Source organism: Rhagoletis pomonella, unplaced genomic scaffold (genome assembly GCF_013731165.1).
Source record: "Rhagoletis pomonella isolate Grant_MI unplaced genomic scaffold, Rhpom_1.0 Rhpom_scaffold_00001, whole genome shotgun sequence".
NCBI lineage: Eukaryota > Metazoa > Arthropoda > Insecta > Diptera > Tephritidae > Rhagoletis > Rhagoletis pomonella.
The window spans coordinates 98,896,094-98,918,319 of record NW_023458555.1 but is presented as its reverse complement, the minus strand read 5'-3'; the positions used below and the strand labels follow the sequence as shown (position 1 = coordinate 98,918,319).

Genomic DNA, 22,226 nt, shown 5'->3' with positions numbered 1-22,226 from the left:
TTTCATTCAGTGTATTTTGTTATTGTTCATATAACCACATAACCAGATAACGTGATAATCAACCAAGTGTGAAGATCCTAAGTATTAGTTAAAATACCCATAAAGAGACCTAAGTATTAGTTAAAAATACCACGAAGAATAATTTCTTAGCGATAACTTCCAAATTACATGAGTTTTTCTGATTTACTTAGGGTTCGTTTTTCAGTGTCAGTTTAAACTTTGATTAAGTAAACTGAGTTTAAATGGAACAGCTGGGTGACATTTGATTAGCTGTTTCCTTAAGGTAATAACACAGTGAATGAACTTTATGTGCGAGAGTATGCTCCAAAAAAAAAAAGCGTAACCTTTCTGATGTTTGAACCAATACTTATCGTATGCTACCAAATTTCCCTGACGTGGAGTTTTGATTAAGCCGTTAAGCTCCCAAAGCTTTAATGCTAGCACGAATTTTGTTTCAACTTTTTATACATCTACTCATATATTTCTTCTGAGAAATTAACTATTCGTCGCCTATTTTGCAGATATTTTTCATACATCAAGAGAAGTTGAGGATGATCTGTCAAAGCACAAGACTTTGAAAAGTATGCTATGGTGCATGGACAATAAATCTAAGCTTAGAAAAATTAATTCGAATATGGAATTCAGCTTACGTGTTCAAGAATTTGTAGAACTAGTTCGGTGCGACAGTCGAGTGGAAGCAGTAAAACATGCTAGGAAATATTTTCAAGCCTTCGAGAGAACACAACTCAAAGAAATTTGCAAATGTATGGCTTTATTAGCTTATCAGCCAAACACGGGTAAGTGATTCAAACAAACAGCACAATTTAATCCTTAACTAACAGCGCTTTGAAAGTTACACTAAACAACGCGCCGCGGCAATTTAGTAGCTAGGAGCATCTTAAAGGCTGACAGCATTTTATTTATGTCGAAAAATAATTCAAATAAAACATTTGAATAATTGTGTTTATATTGAAACATATTACACTGTGCGACGGGGTGTACATAGCTCAGTGGTTAACGCTTCTGACTTTGAACATCGAATTCTACTTCTACCGCTTAGACTTTGTTGCTTTTTCAATTTTTCCTAATAAACAATCGTGGTACAAAGCTCAATAAAAATATTAAAAATAAAATGTTAACAAGCCACAATAACATTGACAAAAACCAAAAATTTTTAAAACAGGAAAAAAATGAGTATATTCACAAAAGTAGGAGCCAAATATAGTATAATTGCGGTTTTAATATTTCCCTATGACGTCGGGATTTTTTTTTAAAGAGTGAAATTTGAAGGACTTGATTGAATAAAAAAATAATTTAAAATATTTGGTGCATTGTGGAGTAACAATATGGGTATCAGTTAAAAGGAAAAATTCTGTAGAATTTAACAAAAATTTAATTTTTTTTGCACCAGGATGTTGAAAATATCCTTTTAAAACTTTATCCTTGACTATCCTTGGAAATTTCCAATATTTATTTTTGAAAAGAATATATGTCAAGGAAATATATGTAAACTACAACAGCTCTAATTTCGTCCTTTTAACTTTATTAGTTTTGGATAAAAAATTTTGCACTTCTCTATAAGATATTGTTAGTTACAATATACATAAATGAAGATACAGATACTTGAATCGTTACACTGTACAGCACTCCGCTGGGTATTGGACCAAACAAATTTTGTTAATAGACTGAGTCATTGGTAAAAAAGTAATTTCTCCGTTTTTTGAAGTTATCCTCCGAAGTTGAGATGTGGGCCTTCGAAGTTCGACATGGGATCTTTGGCAAAAAATTATATTTTATTGTTATATGTAAATAACAAAAAAACTAAAGATACAGTCGTAGACCGCCCATTGGTCTTATTTAAATGGTATATAACTTTTTTTTTGCAAACTTATATTACAGGTGCTACAAGGGGGCAAAGGTCGGGTCTTCGAGAAATTAAAAACCTTATATTTCAAACAATTTTGAACTGATTTTTAATAAGTTGGTATCGTTGTAAACGTGACTAGACCCCCTTCTTCTCTTCAGATATGCATATTTGTATACTTTGCATGTAAAAATTTGAGAAAAAACTTTTAAAAGGAAAAATACCTTTTTTTATAAGAAAAAAATATTTTAAACAAACAAATTTTTACACATTCAGGGTTATCAAGAAATCCATCGTAGAAAATCTACGAATACGAAAATATTGATATCAGTGAATCTGAGTGAACTCGAAAAGGTCGTTGCAAGCTTCGAATGCCTATTAGAAATTAGCTAGTGCAAAAAATACAATAGACATTTATTTATGCCGTTTTGCTCACGTTGCCCCAGAAGTCGGAATGGCAGAGTGTGCAAAGCACTAGACTGGTAGTTGAGAGAACCGGGTTCTAGTCCGAGTCGTCAGGGAGCGGAGCATTTTTTCTTTTCTTATTTAATTTTTGTTTATTTTTATAATACATTTTATTTCTTAGTTTAGATATTTTAATATTTTAAAGAGAAAAATATATTTGTTTTATTATTTTTAATGATATTAAAGTAATTTGATTGTTAAACTATTTCCTCGCTTCATAAAAAATATTCATTCATTAAAGAACGTCTAGCACAGAGGTTCCCAATCTTGCTTTTCTCGTATACCCATTTCAAAACTTTACTGGTTTCGGTGACCCCCTGCAGCCCATTCTAACATATTTCCACATCTCATCAAAAAATGTGAAGATTACATCTAACGATGAAAAGTTGCATCGTGGGTGAGTTCCAAAACTACATTCGGGGTGGCAAAAATAAAAATAAAATATTTTATTGCGTTCTATTTATTAAAATAATGTGACTATACACTTTCAAGTTTTAAAAACACAGAGCTCGTAAAGCCATCAAAGTACTATCTCGCCGAGAGGAGTTATATTTTTTAAGAACACTCCATAAACTCCTCACATGTTCGGATCGCTTCTGAGTTTGCATGGGACGTATTTGTAAAATAGTTTATTTGTGTTGATGGCATCATTTTTATTTTTATCGCTTCGAGTTTTAAAGTGATGCGAAAAATATTCACCACTCACATTTTTAAAACACAAAACTTGAAACAACTAAACAACAAAGCTTTTTACGCCAAACTTTAAATTCATCACGTATGAAAGTGCAGCAGTGCGTCAAGAGCACTATATACCACTCTTAAAAATTTAAGTTAAATAGAGAGGCAACCATTTTAGTTCTTTACTATCGAAACCAGAAGACATTTCCGTGACCCCAACTTACAACTCGTGGACCCCCATATATTTTTAATGCCAGCGTTGACCCCGTCGAGTCTCCCATGGACCCCTGGGGGTCCACCTGGACCACTTTGGGAATCACTGTTCTAGCAGATGAATGTATGTATGTACATATGTGTGTATGTAAGGCATTAGTATTTTACGCCTTCGTTTACAAAAATATATGGAATTTTATCAAACTATAACAAATTTGGAGTATAATAAATATTTATTATTAACAATAATGCAGCCTTTCTTCCATCATTTTTAAGATTCAGAGATTTTGAAATTTGCTCCGACAGCATAAACTTGTCGTAGAATATCTGTATGAATCTATCATTACGAACGGATTCAGTGAATGCTCTCCACGGATTTCGAATTTACGTTCGTGGCCATTCGGATTTTGTGATAACACTTTCGTAGATTTCATGAAAATCGAAGCTACGATGGATTCTGTGATAGCCCTGATTGTGAAATATGCTTGCAATGTTTTATGCAAACTTTTTTGTTACAATTAATACCACAAATTTTTGTTTTATTATGCCTGGTTTCAATTTCTGTTGCGCAGCTGGTTCGTTTCTATATAATTTAAAAACATCCCTTTTCTCTAAAACCTAAGACAATGAATATCATAATAGTTACAGTAATGTATACGCAAATTATTATTTTTAAAATTACATACAAAATAACAATTTTGATTTAGATCCTTATAATAAACTCACTTTTACAACTAACTTAACAAAAATTTTGCGAGATACATTCAAATTTTTTTTTGGTATAAGGAAGGGCGCGACGCGGCAACTCAGCCGCATATATGTATGACGACACCAACTTTCAAATAGAAATATCAACTGAACTATATAACGCAGTAAGTAACAGCTAACTGTGAACCATGCTGCATCTCAAAACCTACAAAGCCACTAAGTGGCAGTGGCCGGCTACTACAATTGGTATTTGAAAACCAGAAATTAAAATGTTTACGGCTAATTTGCTACGGCGCACCCTCCGACGGGTTAACAGCTGAGGTGGCTATACAGAACTATCCTATTTTTGATAAACTTCACTTCTGACCTCGGGTGGCGGATAGTGAAGGTCACAAAAATTAGTAAAGTACGCAAAGAGATCTCTGTATCCAATCTATAAACCTGAAAGACTTTCAGTCTCTAAAGTCTCTACCCCTTACCACTGGTGGGGGAACCAGCGACTATAATATAAGATACTAACTTTTATTTTACTTGTAAGTTTAGTTTGTTTAATTATAAATAAAAAATATATGACAAAAGTTTAGGTGATATTATTTTCAAATCTAATTTGTTTACTCAATATTTCTTCCTCATATACAATTTGCTTACCCTATGTTGGTAAGCTAATTTAAATAAAGTTTTGTATATCGTTGGCTTAGTGTACACACGTGCTAAGTCAATTTTTTTTTTTACTTTTTAGGAGGAACAAAAACCCGTCTAGCTTTTTTTGTTGTTAATATTTTCCTAATCTGTAAATGCAGTTTGCTGTTCTGTCTGGCCTCTTTTGGGACTACCACATTTTCTCTTTGTGATCTTGTTCTTTTAAAGTGGACTTTGCCATTTTCTATCAACCCGTGTTCATTATTATTTTATTGTTAAATTTATTTCAAATATATTTTGTTTTAAAATGAATAATAACCTATTACAGTTCTATTTCATTGCTGTTAACAAAAATAACTATTTTAAATCATAAATTTATGTACCATTTATAAAGGAAAATAATTAAAAATAAGTAACTAAAGAAGTATACGTTTGGGCGAAACCGAACTTTATGTACCCGACTCAGATATCAAATTTTGTTGTTTTAGCTTTCTCTAAACTACCTTTCAAACGTTTCAAACGTTTTCGACAATATGCTGAGTTAGACTCAGTGATATAGACCAATGGCCTTATTCATAAAAAATAAAGTAGCTTTAAAAAAAGGTTTATAAACAGAAAAATTTATGAAAACGTCATTTTATAAAGCTCGTTAAACCTACTTTATTTATTATGAATAAGTCCACGAGTTTGGTAGAAATCGATAAAGTCGTTGCCGAGACACACCTTTTTAGTCATAAAAGGGCCGGTGCCACGCCCAATTCCTAAAAATTCAACAGCTGTCTTATTTATTGTTAAGAGATTGTTGTAAGTATTAACTTGAAGTAAATTAGCGTCCTCAGTTATTGAAATATCGGAGTTTCCGTATTTCTGAAATTTACCTTTAGATATGGGTAGTGATGGAGAACTATCGATAGTATCGATGGTTTCATTTTGCCGCCACTATCAAATTTTTCTAAACACTATCGATAGTTGGATGTTATTCACATTGTTGGAATTGGACTATAAAAGATACATATTTTCTTCATGGTTTTCGTTATAAAATGTGTTATTCAAATACACGATCTCATTTTGTTTTACACAAGTTATTTTTGTGTATAACTTAACTTTACTGCCGGGTAAATTTATAAAAAAATATATATTTTTTAGTACTCTATGATCACGTCTTGTCTTTATTGAGTCAAAATTTGAACTAACTTTAGTTGACAATCGGATTCTTAACCTAAGCTTGGAGTTGGATGTTGTCACATGCAACCATCATGTGCCTAGTTGGTTTCTCACGGTTACGGCATTTGTGCTATATGATATCCAATTTTGGTAGACATAGCGTCAGCAGAAAATGTGTTGCGCGTGTGAACGTCGGTGTTAACTTCTGTGGCGTTATCTCGCCCCCTTTAAGTTCAACTGTGTCCTCACTGTTGTGGGTTAGGGTACCGCTAATATCATCTGTATTCTTTTTTGTTGTTTGTGTGGTTACTTTATAGTTCCTTCTGGAGGTATATGTTCTATATGATAGTAGGCAGATAACTATGACGATAAGATAATAGAATTGATGGTTAGACTAGCGCCGTATTTATACTTGATTTCTCTCAACTCTTCAGTGTTAGTAATCTGTAATTCCTTCAGCATCTGTAAGGATAGGGCTTCCGTGAAGATATTGGTCGGATTAGAAGTTTGTGCTATTGCAGGTAATGGTTTTGCAGCTGATAGCTGATTGCTTCTAAATATTTGGTTTTTCACCGTGATTGTTCAGTTGCTGTGGTGAATTAAGAAGGTTCCTTGCAGTGGCATGGATTTGTTATCTATTCTTACTTCCCCGCTGTGATCATTTAATAGAAGAATGTTAGATGTGATTTCTTCGATTGTCGGTAAATGTTGGTTATTGGTGGTGGTGCATGCTGAAGGCAAGCTTTTCATTAAATTAGGAATACAACTAGAACTAGGAATATTAACAAAGTTCGATGTTTTACAAATTGATATTTCATCTAAGGTATTACATTCATTGTTCATTCCTAATATTTAATTTTCACACAACATTATATTTTCAAATTCTAACTTAATGCTAACATTTTACATTTTTACGGGTTTTAACAACAATCTTTTACAACCGGTTTTCTCTGTTAATGGTAGCGACACAACGTACAACAAGGTTGATTGGTTTGCAGCGATTTTTACTTCTAAGGCTTCTATTAAATTTACAAAAGGCATCGAAAAGGTCCTCGAAAAGGTTTTTTGTAATGTTAATTTCGAAATTTGATAATATAAAGGAGTTGACAATGCCTGCTTTGGCCCACTGTATCGAGTAATCTATCTGAACCAATTCTTCTTTAATTATCTTGAGTTTGCGTTCTATATTTCGTATTATCTCTTTTTTTTTGCTATTTCGCTTGACTGGACTGTGTTTAAAAGGGTATTCGTTATTTTCGAGATCTCATTCAGTCGGTTGATTGTTAATCTGTTAATTATTACTTGTTTGTCGTTATTGCTTAATAAGTTATTTGTCTGGTCGGATATCAGTTGGGAATCGCCGTGGTCTGGAGAGCTTGCTAGCCATTTCCAAGCAGTTCCAAGGATGTTCAAGGATCGTTTTTGCCTAGGTTTGAGTCCGTTAAGTATGTTCTTTAGTAGATCGGTGTCGTGTTTGAGAAAAAGGTAACTGATGTCCTTGGGTGTTACATAGTTTTTTATTGTAGATTCTATGTCCAAGATAGCACCTTCGTATTGGTTGAGGTTAATTGCATGTATGAGTTTGAATGTATCTGTCTGTAGTAGTGCAATACCCTTATTGATTGCGATTATTTGGGAATTGCTGTAATCCAATATCTGTGTTTTGCATGGCATATCGTCATTAATTTAATAGAAAAAATATGTATCTTATAAAAGTCATCATGTTGTCTCCTGTGAATGAAAATAATTCGTTTCAGTTAGGTATTGATTATTTTTCCTAATAATGAGCTAATATATTTCTAACTAATTTCTTATTAATCCTTTATGCACTATTCTTCCTGAATTTGTGGTAACTGTACTGTTTCTGTTTTCCGCTACAGTTTCTTCTTTATAGCGGCATGTAAGTTTATTTCCAATTCTCTTATTTGTTCTAACAAAAATTACGTCGTCCACATTATAATATTTATAAGGCTTTCTTTTTTTGTTGTGATAATTAAGGTCAGCGTCCTGTTTATATTGGAGCCTCTGAATATTCACTATTCTTCGTGAATTTGTGGTAACTGTACTGTTTCTGTTTTCCGCTACAGTTTCTTCTTTATAGCGGCATGTAAGTTTATTTCCAATTCTCTTATTTGTTCTAACAAAAATTACGTCGTCCACATTATAATTTTTATAAGGCTTTCTTTTTTTGTTGTGATAATTAAGGTCAGCGTCCTGTTTATATTGGAGCCTCTGAATATTCTTTTGCTTTTCGGCTTCGACTTGAAGAGGGTCAGACGTTACACGTCGTCCAAAAATAGCTCTACAGGTTTTTGGTTTGTGGTAGAGTGAATAAAATAGTTATACTTCCATATGGATTTGTCAAGGAGGTCTGCAAAGGATGAATGGACTTTTTCTGCCTTAAGACAACGCATTATTTCTGCCAATGTGCTGTGGAATCGTTCGATGTGTCCGTTTACTGTACTGGTGGGCATTTAAATATTTCGATATTCAATTGGTCTTCTAACAGATGTATTACTGAAGCTGATCCTAGTGATTTTTCGTTGTTGATAACTATTTTTTCTGGTATCCCGAAGCACATCAATAGTCTTCTTAAACTATGTTCACATATCAATATTATCTCAATCAAAGCTCGTTTTTTAATCACCCCGTTCACACAGCCAAATCTCAGATTATTAGCCGTCAAATTTGTTGTGCTTGTTATTCGCACATCTCAAAGAAAAGTTATGTTTCTTCTCTGTGCCACCGTGATCACATTTTTCTGCTATAATAAGCAATATATAAATATATTTTAACTTAACATTTTATTAAAAATACCTTTACAAACCTCTTTTACTTGCTAGCGTACATTTTTGTTTACTTTTACATTTGGCTTTCTCCTCTCTTTCGCAAAAACAATCGATAAAACTAGGATGGACTTCGAAAAGTTATAGATTAAATCTGAGATTATTTTATAATTACAAATTAACAAGGGACGAAGTTTGCTAATCTCTTGTTACAATTACAGATTAGGGTGTTAAGCTCGAAAATGAGGAAAATCTACTTACATGTGAACCTAGTATAAGAGGTTCTTTAATATGTTGTGTGGCTCTTGATCTGACTAATGTCGCTTGGGCATATTTAGAAAACTTATCTATTGCAGTCAGTATTACTCTGTCATTTGTGTAGTAAAGGTCTAGATGTACGATCTGTCCAGGATATTGTGGGATTGGAGTCGGTTGTATAATGGGTTTTGGGCGGTGTCTTTCATATTTCTGCGTTTTATAAATTTTACACTGTTTTATTATTGCGTCTATTTTCGATTGCATTCTAGGGAAGTAAAATGATCGTAAAAGCTGCTGTTTATTTTCGCGCGCGCTGCGATGTGCACGTTTATGTTCTTTTAGGATTTCATTCTCTTGTTCGGCTTCGTCCGTTAGGTCGGTTAACATTTTCCGCGTGAATCTAATTTTATAATTTCTGAAGTGTAGAGGGTATATTTCCTGTATTTTGCCGAGAATGTGCTCTTCTGTGCTTAAGCCGTTAACGACTGACGGATTCAGATATCGTTTTAAAATTTCAATTAATTTCTCTTGAGAGTAGTCATTTTCAGTAACAGTATGTCTGTGATATGTTGGGAAAATTATATTGAACCTGTATGAGGAAATTACATCGACATTTAGGAATATTTGATTCTTAAAGGCGTTTATAGGTGCCTCCGTTATCGGTATTAAATTATGTGCGGAGCTTTCATCGCTATGCATGGTACCTGTCAATGAATTTATTTGGGGCGGTCCACAGTGCCGCCTAAGTGGGCATAAATCGAAAAAATCGTTATCTGTAATGTGAACTTGTTTGGTATTTTTGTAAAGACAATTTATCCACTAAAAAGAATTAAACAGACATTTCCCTAAAAAAATTAATTATATGCCGCCTGGAAGCCACTAAAGTCGACAAATTTTATACTAAGAATTTTAATAAAAGCATAGCCAGGTGTAAGCTCTTCACAGAAAAAAGTGTCAAAAATAAATTCTTTGAAATAAAATGTTAGTTTGACGTTTGTTGCTTCCACATAGATAGTAGAGAATTACAGGAATTAAAATTTTGGAATAAAATTAAATACAGGGTGTTCCAGCGGTGTTCCAAAAAAACAACAATTTTTTTAAACAAAATTTCAAAAAATGCTAAATTTTAATGGAATGAATAAAAAATATATGTAAAAATAGGTTATTTTTTATTATTTTATTAAATAGTACGGGCTTTTAGCTTTCAAAAGAAGAAATAAAAACCTGCTCACTTTTGCACTTTCTGAAGTAATGAGTTTTTCGCTAATGCATAAAATATTTTTTTCATTTTTTGTCAGTGCCTTGAGATCTGCAAGCTTCGTTCTATTTTCAAAAATGAAGTATCAGACTAAAAAGACTAACCTGCGGACAATAGCAGGCTTATTTTTTTTTAAAGAGTTGCCACCTGTAAAAAAATTAGATTTAAAAAAAATTAGATTCACATTTTTTTTTTAAGTTAAATGAATTATTAAGAGATGGGTATAAATCGAAATATGTATTAGCTACATGTAGAGAGTTGCCACCTGTTTAAAAAATCAAATACCACTTGAATTTAAGGAATAAAGTAATTGAAATAGATAGGTGTCTCCATAAGGGAGTCAGACGAAAGAGGTTTAAGTTACATTTTAGCTTCAAAATATTACGAATAGCGTACCCACCTGTTTGTAAATTCGAATTTAGTTAAATTAAAATAATAATTACGTCAAACCATAGGATTACGACATCGTATTTGTTGTTTTATTACATATATTTACATTGTCAATCAGTGATTTATTTTGATTACATTCCTTTTAAATTCTTGGGATCTTAAATTAACTCAGGAATGTTTTTACTCTCCACTTATTTCTTGCTAAATATGTCAAATTTTTTAATTTGTTTGATACTCATTGATATACATATCTCAGTTACGTTTTTCCCTTAATTAAAGAGAATTTGATTTTTTAAACATGTGGCAACCCTTCTACGTGTCATTTAGAGGTAAAGTATTTTCAAAACTAGTTCAATTGATACCCATATTTAAAATATCTAATCTAATCTAATTCATTTATTAGCCGATCCGTAAAAGTAGTTTCGTAAATTACATAAAGCCCAGATAATCGCCAACATTTCCTTTTCATTTGTGGCGTAATGTTCTTCTGTCTGGCTTAGTGTTCGGGATATGAAAACAATGGGTTTATCATTCTGCGAGAGTACTGTGCCAATCGCGTAGTTTGAGGCGTCTGTTGTTAACTGAAACTCTTTTGAATAGTCGGGATGTATGAGAGGAAGTAATCTCTGCAGTGAGAGATAATTTAATTTTGTTAAAGGCTTCGATTGCCTTTTCATCTAGTGCTATATGTGTTTTTTTGAAACGCTTTTGGGCTTACGCCCATCTTCCCCTCTTAGAAGGACTGTAAGGCGTTTTGCCAGCTTCGCATAATCTTTGATGAAGCGGCGGTAATACCCTGAAAGTCCTAAGAAGGCACGAAGATCTTTCAAAGTTTGGGGCGTAGGAATGTTCACTATCGCTTCGGTTTTTTTTTGGATTCGTCTTGAGGCCCTTCTCGGAAATAATAAATCCCAGAAACTCAACCTCAGATTTTAAAAAATCACTCTTATCTAACTGTATTTTTAAATTGGCGTTCTCTAGAGTCTCCAAAATGATTTTCATGTCATTGAAATGAGTTTCTTGGTCCTTGCTGAAGATGATAATATCATCTATATAAACATAACATCGCTTGCCGATGTGATCCCTGAGAATATCGTCTAGGGCTCTTTGGAAAATTGAGGAAGCATTTTTCAGCCCAAAAGGCAGTCGAGTAAACTCGTACTTAGCGTTATTTATAGAAAACGCTGTTTTTCAATATCCGATTCTTTAAGTGGGATTTGGTGAAATCCACTTTTAAATCGATTGTTGAAAAATATTTGTTTTTACCGATTTGTGCCAATACATCTTTGATTTCGGGAATGGGATATTTGTCGGGCACTGTTACTAAATTTAACTTTCTATAGTCGACCACCATACGGTATTTCTTTTCTCCTGATGCGTCTAGTTTCTTGGGTACTACCCATACGGGGACGTTATACGGCGATCTAGATGGTCGGATGATCCCATCGCGTAAGTAATCCTTAATTTGTTTTTCCACTTATTCTTTTAAGCACATTGGATAAGGGTAACTTTTAGTATAGATTTTAATGTTGGCAGCAATTTGATGGTGGTGTTCTTCAGTCCGAAGACATTTGCAAAAGTGTGATGGGTGATTGAAATATTTCCTCCTATAGAGGTTGCGAAAAATGGGTTGTCATTTCTAATGGGTTTCTTCACAAACTGGGGCTGCACATAATTTTTGTTAGAGCCAGTGTCTATTAATATTTTCATTATCTCTCCATTGCTTGTTTTACATTCGATGTAAGGCAATGAAGAGTTATTCATTCTAAAAAATGAATGTCTGTGAAGTCAATACTTTTTAAGGGGTCGCTTTCTGTTTGGTAATTTTCACCTAGGCTTTCGGAAGGATAAACGTAGTCGTGTAGCGATTCTCCTGCTACTTCGTTGTTATGCCTAACGTTTTCGTGGTTCTGGATTTCTATATTATAATTTCGCGGCCTCTTGTCAGTATAGAGCTGGGTTGACGCAGGTCTTTTACCCTGAGACGCGTTGTTTAGCGTCGGTCGATTCACGTAATTTATATTTCGTGTTTGAGCACTTTGGTCTACCTCCTTTGGCTCTGGTTTTTATTTGTGGCTTAGGCCCGTGAGGACGAGGAGTGGTACAGAATTATTTCTAATATTATTAGGATTGTTATAATAGGTATACCAAAACGCAGAATTTGGAGTAGCGTTGGGATTTCTTGGCAGCTGTGGGAGATATGCTAATTCTGGATAAAAATAGGGGCTCCCCTTAGTATTGGTATTAATGCGATTATTAGGATTCCTAGGGGGAATTGCCGGATTAGTTGGATAAGGATTATGGACGTTTTTTGCTACTCCATAAGCGTAATTTGTCCTAAAGTATTGGTTCTCTAGTTTTTGACAAAGGTGTAAAGCTTGAGGGATATCAACCGGTTCCCTCATTCCCAATAGTTCGGGTAAGTCTCCATTCAGACCGCGAATGAAAGTATCAAGAGCTTTATCTCGATATGTTTGGGTCATAATGCCGAGTGTTTCATGACTCATTTCCATACATGATATTTTGTTTAAAATAAGCGATAAATGTGAGTAGACACTCTGATAAAATTCTTCTGTAGTTAACCGTCCATGTAAAAGTGAGTTCATTTGATATTCGAGAGTGCCGAGATCGCGCTTATCAGCATAATGGAGCGTAAGACAATTGCAAATTGACTTCCAATTTAGTGGTGTATTGTACGACTCCAATGCCGCGTCCGCTTGTCCTGTAATTTTATTTCTTATTACGCTTAATATTCCGAAGTATTTTGGGGTACCGCAGATAGGTTCATAAATTTGTATAATTCGCTCTACACTCTTCTTCCCAGAGCTGAATTCCCTTGGCTCACCCGAAAATTCTCGAAGACTTCTAACTACGTCGGGAATTTTGTCGAGTTCACCTATATTATTTCCGTTTGTCAAAGAAATGGTCTGATCTACTTCTATTGTTGGGTTTTCCCTTTGTCCTAATCTAGCGTCGACTAACCTATTTACGAGTTCTGAAATTTGGTTACTTATTTCCCTAGATGCTTCTGTACTTGGTTGTGATTGATTACTTGTCAACACAGGTGGCCTAATCAAATTATTATTTTGCGATATTTCTTTATGCTCTCCTTATTACGCTTAGAAAAATATTTTTATTTTTTCTTATGAAAATTTTTTTTTGTAACCTCGTCAGGGAAGAGGGCCCTTTCTATTCCGGAGGGTCCGTATAAGGAGTCTCGGAGTTAGGGTATTGTTATAAGTTGAAGGATCTCTTGAGTGTATTTTGTTATAATTTTGCAGTCCGTTATTGCTTTGTTTTTACTGTTATCCTATTTTCGAATTTATATTTGTTCCACGCTGTTTGTGATATATTTGTTCACAATATTTTCCTTTGTAAAACTAAGAATTAAATTTAATTTTTCTCATGAAATTATTTTTTCAAATTTTTTTTTCCAATTCCAATTATGATTACTTTTCGTCACTATGATTCCCTATTATTGAAGTTTCAATTTTCTTTTTCAATATTTCAATTAATATTAGTTTTCGTCACTAAAATTTTTTATTACTAAATTTTCAATTTTCTTACGATTAATTCCTCGCTGCTCCTGGTGGAGTTATCCTTTTTGCGCTCGTCTGCGCTCCTGGGGGTCCTGTACAGAAGACGACGGTCGACGAGGTTTCCTGCGGACCAGCGTTGCCAGGTTGACGTTTTTAACGTCATTTGGACGTTTTTTGTATCCTGTTGACGTTTGGACGTTTTTTGTGTAAAAAATGACGTTTTTTAACTTCCCAGTAATTTTTCTCTGTTACTAGATCTTGTAAGTATAACTGATTTCGAATTATCTTCTTAATAAATCTTTCCAAGCTTTGTGTTTTGCAGCAGTTGCTTCAAAAGATATTTATTCTTTGGACACAGATGACTTAAATATGATGCATACAAAGCGTACGCGCATTTTTTTTTTATTCTTGGACTAAGGATCTGGAGTTCAAAGGCTGGTTGTATAAACACTTGAGGTTACGAGGCTTATTGTAATGTTTGCAATTGTACATTAAAAGCAAAATCAGGATCAGAAAAAAGTAGGCGACTTTTTTAAGACTTTATTGAAAATGTAATGAACCCAAAAAAGGCTGAAATATTGCTATGCTCCTTCTTCTTCTTGTTCTTCTTTTTTTGGCACTAAAACCGCCTAAGCGATTTTGGCCGAGTTCAGCAAAGCACGCCAGTCGTTTCTCTTCTGTGCCAACTGACGCCAATCGGAAACGCCAAGTAAAGCCAAGTCCTTCTCCACCTGATCTTTCCATCGCAGTGGAGGCCTCCCTCTTCCTCTGCTACCACCAGCGGGTTCCGAGTTGAATACTTTCAGAGCTGGAGCGTCGGTGTCCATTCGAACGACATGACCAAGCCAGCGGAGCCGCTGTACTTTAATTCGCTGCACTATGTCCATACCGTTGTAAAGCTCATACAGCTCATCGTTCCATCTTCTGCGGTACTCGCCGTCGCCAACGCGTAAAGGCCCGTAAATCTTCCGCAAAATCATTCTCTCGAACACTCCAAGAGCCGCCTCATCGGATGTTGTCATTGTCGATGCTTCTGCGCCATATACAGCACGGGCATGATGAGTGACTTATAGAGCGTGGTTTTCGTACGTCGAGAGAGGACTTTACTCCTGAATTGCCTACTCAGTCCAAAGGAGCACTTGTTGGCAAGAGTGATTCTGCGTTGGAGTTCAATGCTGACATTATTATCGGTGTTAATGCTGGTTCCCAAGTAAACGGAATTCTCTACTTTCTCGAAATTGTAACTGTCAACAGTGACGTGAGTGCCAAGGCGCGAATGTGCAGACTGTTTGTTTGATGCCAGGAGATACTTCGTCTTGTCCTCGTTTACCACCAGATCCATTCGCTTTGCTTCCTTATCCAACTTGGAAAAGGCAGAACAGACTTCGCGGTTTTTGTAACGATGATGTCGATGTCATCGGCATAAGGGGCTGTCCATATATTACGTAAGACCTTTGTGGGGGAATTTTCTTACTTTTTCTTATATGGGGGGGAGGGGGCGTCCCGTAGATTCTTACGTAATATTTTTCTTGTATTTTTATTCAAAATTGTTCTTTATAAAATATGGAAATTCACCCAGTTAAAGTACTAAATTGCATTGAAATGAAAACTATACATTACATACGGAGGATATTACAATTTTTTACAACTTTTCCTTTAATTTTTCTAACAAAAAAACGTTACTCTTCGGGGTCTATTATAACCGAAAAATGCAGTTCGAACACTATTGTGACCCTCACTTCTACCGTGACTTCAAACAAATTACGATACGTTTCTTACTCGGCGTTGACATGAGACAATTTTCACAAGACAATAGCATCACATTCTCACTTTTTCACTAAAAATGCCATTTAGCCTTCGTCGGGTTTCAGATCAACTTTGTTTAAATATGTCAAACAATTGACACACTGCTGCTTGTTCCTTAAAATTGTTGTTGCATTTGCTGGTTTGTTGAAAAAAAAGTTGAATGAAAAAGAAGTGTGAGATATCCCTGTGGCTACTCCTCTTTCAGATCGGCTGGCTGGACCGTGGACCAAAGAAACCGACAACAAAGAATGACTAGTATAACTATGTAATGAAGTTTTTAAGACTGACTAGGCATACATCCTACATTTGTTTGATGGAAATATATAGTATTTTCTAATGTTTAATTGAAAAAACATGTCTAGGGGATTTTTAATCTTACGTAATATCTGCGGCGGGGGGAGGGGAATCAATTAAATATAACAATTTATTATGTGAAGAGAGGGAGGGCGAGGGGGAGGGGTTCAAAACAGGCGAAAACTCCCTTACGTAATATATGGACAGCCCCTGAGCCAGAAATTCCACGCTCTTATAGTAAATTGTTCCTGAGCGGGTCAGTTCTGCAGCTCTTATTATCTTCTCCAACATCTTTCTGCTTCTTCTTAGCAGAACGTAATATAGCATTTTCGACAACCGTCCAGCTTACCAAATGTCTACAAGAAAAAAAATTATTAAAAATCAACGCGATTATTTAGCCCCTTTAAACTTGCACATTATTTCCCTGAAATTTAATGGGCTATCAAACTGCGTACTCAAAAAAATTCTAAAAAATCGAAATAAAAAGTAGAAAATCTAGCTGAAGCTTTGCAAATTTTTTATAATTTTTGCACAAAGTTTGAAATGTGGATTTATATTTTGCTTTTATATCCGAGCGCACTTGTGCACAAGGGTATATCAACTTTGTTCACATAACGGTGTTTGTAACTGCCAAAACGAATCGAGATAGATATAGACAAATGTATACATAAATGCTCAGAATGAATAGAGAAGTCGATTAAGCTATGTCTGTCTGTCCGTCTGTCCGTCCGTCCGTGTCTCAACGAAATTTGGTATGTAGTTTTCCATTTATCCAAGGTAGGTTGGTATTGAAAATGGGTGAAATCGGACTGTAACCACGCCCACTTCCCATATAACGGTAATTTTCAGAAATACGAAAACTGCGATATTTTAGTAGCTACTGAAGATTATTAACTCAAAATTGATATTTACAATACATTTTAGACGAAAAATAAGAATATCATAAATTTTTGTAAAATGGGTGTAGCCACGCCCACTTATGGTTACATGTGTATATCTTGGTATCCGCTGCACCAGTTTCTTCCAAACTTGGCACAGTTATTGATTTTGATACAGTTTACCAAATGGCCGAAAATTTTTAAAATCGCACAATAACCACGCCCACACCTAATACAACGGTAATTTAGAGAGATCATAAATCAGTAAATATTAAAGCTAATTTAGCTAATCAATTTAGAAGATCCTTTCAACAATTCTTTACCAAGAAATACGTTTATGATAAAATTTTGGAAAATGGGCGTGTCACCGCCCACTTATAATCACATATATGTACCTCGGTAACCGTTCGACCAATTTGTACCTAACTCGGTACGGTTGTTGTGCTTTCCACATAAAAGCAAAACGTTGAAAATTATTGAAATCCGACTAAAATTACGTCCGCTTTTCATATAACGGTAAATTTCAGAAATGCTTGAAACTTCAATATTTCGAAATTTAAGGACGCGAATTTACTCAAAATTGATACACCCCGGCTTACCATGTAGCGGTAGGTGAAAAACATATATTTAATACTTGCGTCGGGTATTTAATGTTCGGTTCGGCCCGAACTTGGATTTTCTTACTGGTTTTTTATAATGAGATCGGCTTTTATGGAAAAATAATAAACATTAAATAAACAAAAGAGAAACGGCCAAAATCGATCAAAATGGTGATGACTTAATCAGCTGACCACAAGTGTATGTACAAAATGATTTTTATATTAACGATCTCAAACCAGTATATAATGAATCTTAAATGTGCTCTACTAAAATGACATTTTAAAATACCTTACGTACATATGTACCATCGTATACAATAAAAGTTTAATAAGACCAATTTTTTGAACATTCATTTGAATAAGACGTTTTTGGGTAGGAAATTACGTTTTTTCAGACCAAAAGAGACGGCTTCTCATGCCGAAGACCTGGCAACACTGCTGCGGACTGACACTACAGGCTGGGTTCCTTTTGGGTCCAGTAATTTCCACGGGGTGTTCTTGTAGCTCGGCGGCTTCTTTAGGCGACCTGGCTACTTATCGATTAGTTGCTTGCGTACGGTACGGCGGCTACTTGAGGCGAACTGACCGAGAAAACGATTATTTTATTTACGCTTTAGCAAAGTTATTAGCGTATGGTACGGCGACTGCTTAAGGCGAACTGACCGAGAAAAAAAATATTTTTCCTTTACGCACTATGGCACTATGCTCCTTTTAGGCAATTGGCCAAAATAACTTTATTTACTTTTATTTATTTCCGCGCTTACTGACCCAAGACGTTGGGCGCCACTTAACTTTACTGCCGGGTAAAGTTATAAAAAAAAATATATTTTTTAGTGCTCTATGAGCACGTCTTGTCTTTATTGAGTCAAAATTTGAACTAACTTTAGTTGACAATCGGATTCTTAACCTAAGCTTGGAGTTGGATGTTGTCACATGCAACCACCATGTGCCTAGTTGGTTTCTCACGGTTACGGCATTTGTGCTATATGATATCCAATTTTGGTAGACATAGCGTCAGCAGAAAATGTGTTGCGCGTGTGAACGTCGCTGTTAACTTCTGTGGCGTTAACTTATACAAATAATCTTTATGGTTTTACTGTTGTTATATCATATAGTAAAAGAAGAAACGAAGAAATTTACAGGCGATGGGATCCTTCATATCACTTGTCAGATTTTTCTTGGACCATACAAAATGGACTCAAATTTGCCTATTTGCATTTCACCAATCAATTTTAAATTTGTCGGGCCGTTATAATTTACAATGACAAAATTATTTTTCAAAACCAATGCTATTACTTACTCAAAAATTTTTTATTGTAGCTTAAAATTATTGTAAGCAGTAGAGGTAGGCTGTACAAAGACACATAAACGGAAGTCCACAAAAGTTGATATAAAACTATTCGTCGATTTAAATAGTTCACTTTTTACTGTGCATGTTTTTTACGAGGAGTAAGCATCTAAAGCCTGTGAGACTTTAACTCAAACTAAACCTCCTACCGTCTTGTGCCGTTTCCCTCCCGGTACCACCGTCAAGGATTCCGTCCGGCTTATAAAACTGTATGACTGCTAGAGTTATAGATCTAGTGAAACATAAACAAATGCATACTTGCATACATTTAAGTGCGTACACGGTGACGAAACCTCAATACGTGTGTTGGATCACCCTTTATGTTTTAGTAGTCACTCAAACAACTTAGATTTAATTACACTCATTCTGTAAAAATAACCACCCACTCATTGTAAATGTACATACACACATGCACACATAGTTAACATTGCACATTATTGCACTCATAGCTCTCATTTACTCTTTTGAATTTTTGCTTGTACATACTTCGCATGCATTCCAATAAAAAGACTACAAATCTATCGCTCATAGGAAACGGGTTGTTTTGGTTTTCGTTCGCGTCGCTATACATACTTGTATACATATATCGACGCCTTGGTTGTAGCTTATTTCGGTTGGCAAAGATTCTGGGTTCTGCTGATTGGAGTTATACACCCCCACTTCTGTGTAAACAAGAAACATCTTGTAACAACATTTTGGCGCCCAACGTGGGGCCCGTGTATATCAACTTCAATTAAAACACTTTATTTCGTCATCAACCCGTTCGCTGGAACAACAACAACGTTCAACTTGTTCGTGTTTCAACTAAGGCCACTTCGATGTTGTTACCAGCAGCCATGTCTATCGAAGAATGCAAGCGCAAGCGCTCTGACATTAGGCGGAACATCTCGCGCATTAAATCAATCGTCGAAGCAGCAAGGGAGGCAGATGATAAACTCTCCAATGCTGAACTGCAGTGCCGGTTAGATATTTTGGAGTCTTACTTCAATCAAGCCTTGTCCGTACAAGCTGACATTGAAGACTTAGACCCCACAGACAATGGCCGTGCAGACCTGGAGGACAGCTATGTCGCAGTCAAGCTGAGCAACCAAGCTCAATTAGGGGAAGATGTAAATAGCACGGTACACTACCCCGAACCGTCTTCAGCAGCAGCTGTTACACCCTCGTCGCGCCTACCTAGGTTTTCTCTGCCAAACTTTAGTGGAGATTATGCCGACTACAAGAATTTTATCACGCCAATTACCCAGATTATAGCTCGTGAACCAATATTGTCAAACATTGAAAAATGCAATTATCTTTTATCATGCTTAAAGGGTTCCGCATTAAAAACTGTTAAAGCATTCCAAGTTACTAGTGAAAACTATCCGAAACCTTTGGATAGGCTCAAAGAGCGGTTCGATAACCCCACCTTGATTTTTTTTTTGAAGGCATCTCCTCGCTCTTTACGTTAAAGGCACCTGAGAAGTCTAACGCCCAACAATTACGCAGTTTAGTAGATAAAGCTTCGGCAATTTTTAGTTCGTTGGAGGCATTGGGCAATAGCACGAACATCGCACAAGCAATGCTAATCTATGTTATAATGGGCAAGTGTGATCAGCAAACCAGAAAGAAATGGAACGGATCACTGAACTATAAATCGTTCCGACTTGATCACAATGCACCCAAGTCGTAGAACGCCATTGTCAGTTTTTGCATTCTTCGGAGTCATCAGTGCAAGGCAAACGCGAGGCTGGCAAGCAAAATCGCTCAACTAATCGTAATCATAAATCATCATTTGCTATCATTAATACCAATTGTGTTCTTTGTTCCAGTTCCAACCATAAAGTTGTCGGTTGTTCGCAATTTAAGGAGATGGACACGAATCAACGCTTCGATCTAATCAAGAGACACGATCTGTGCATCAACTGTTTAGGTAGCGGGCTCAGAATGGCCCAATTTCCATCAAGGAATCGATGCCGCTCTTGCAATCGAGCGCACCATACACTACTGCATCATGAGAATGCCTCCTAGACAGCTCAGTCAGCGCAATCAGCTCTTCCTTCATTCCAGCCTTCAGGATATACTCGATCGACTTGCAGACTTCGTCACAAGAGTCGGCAACAACGCACTCGCACATTGGTTTATCTGAAGGCGGTCAGGTGATTCTTACAACGGCGATGGTGTTAGTCAAGGACGCTACAGATACATACAAGTATGTTAGAGCCCTACTAGATTCATGCTCCCAACTCAATTTCATCACCGATGATTTCGCGCAAAAACTTCGCCTTCGTCGTGAGAAACATCATGTGGGCGTTCGTAGCATTGGTGATACACTAACGACCACGACCGTTAAATCACGAACTTCAGAATTTCAACTATCGCTTCAATTTGGAATAACCTCGCACATTGCATATCAGCCAGACGCCGAAATCAACACGTCCAACTGGAACCTGCTAATACCAAACTAGCAGCCGAGACGTTTTTCAAGCCCCGGCGCATCGACCTATTTTTAGGAACAGAGGCCTTTTTTGACGCGCTTCATGGTTGCCAAATTCGACTGGGTTCCAATTTACCTACGCTTCAGAAAACGTTGTTTGGTTGGGTCGTCTCCGGTAGATTTCGTGGCGAGCGTAACATGACGTCATCATCTTGCCTGCTGTCGAATGAAATCTCCATCGACGACAATTTGCAACGCCTATGGCAACTGGAAGATATAGACAACACTAAAACCGATTCAGACAAACCATCGCATTTGTGAAGAGCACTTCATGAAAACTACACACCACGATAGCACTGGTCGCATAATCGTGCGTTTGCCGTTTAAGGACAACCCCATTTGTCTTGGAGTCTCGTACGATATCGCTCGCCGGCGATTTCTCGCGCTTGAGAGACGCCTTTTGCATTCGCCCGAAATTCGTCCGCAGTACATTTCCTTCATGGAAGAGTACGAAAGTCTCGGCCACATGTCCGTAGTAGGGCAACACAATCTGAACGAGTTGCAGTACTACATACCACATCACTGCGTGCTTAAACCAAGCAGCACTTCAACGAAGCTTCGGGTTGTGCTTGATGCTTCGTGTCGCACGTCGACGCAAACATCATTGAACGACATTTTGTTAGTGGGGCCCACTATTCAACAAGAGTTGTACATGCTACTACTCCGTTTTCGTTTGTGTCGTTACGCTTTCACCGCAGATGTCACTAAATTGTATAGGCAAGTACTTGTAGATAATAATTTTTGAAAATTTCAATACATACTTTGGCGAGCTTCCCCAGATTCGGATATCTGCACATACCAGCTGCACACAGTCACCTACGGAACAGCTGCGGCTCCATATCTTCCAGTGCGCAGCCTACACT

The 22,226-nt window shown here is 36.1% G+C and overlaps 1 protein-coding gene across 1 annotated transcript in view; it reads left to right on the top strand.

Annotated features, from left to right (window-relative positions):
* The first annotated feature begins 492 nt into the window (after window positions 1–492).
* LOC118749212 (E3 ubiquitin-protein transferase MAEA-like) overlaps window positions 493–22,226 on the top strand; it is an 88,829-nt gene continuing 67,095 nt past the window's right edge. Inside the window, exon 1 of the mRNA XM_036484002.1 lies at window positions 493–797. Within this exon, the coding sequence (XP_036339895.1) occupies window positions 584–797 (214 nt within the window). The 5' untranslated portion in view covers window positions 493–583. The remainder of the gene's footprint in view (window positions 798–22,226) is intronic.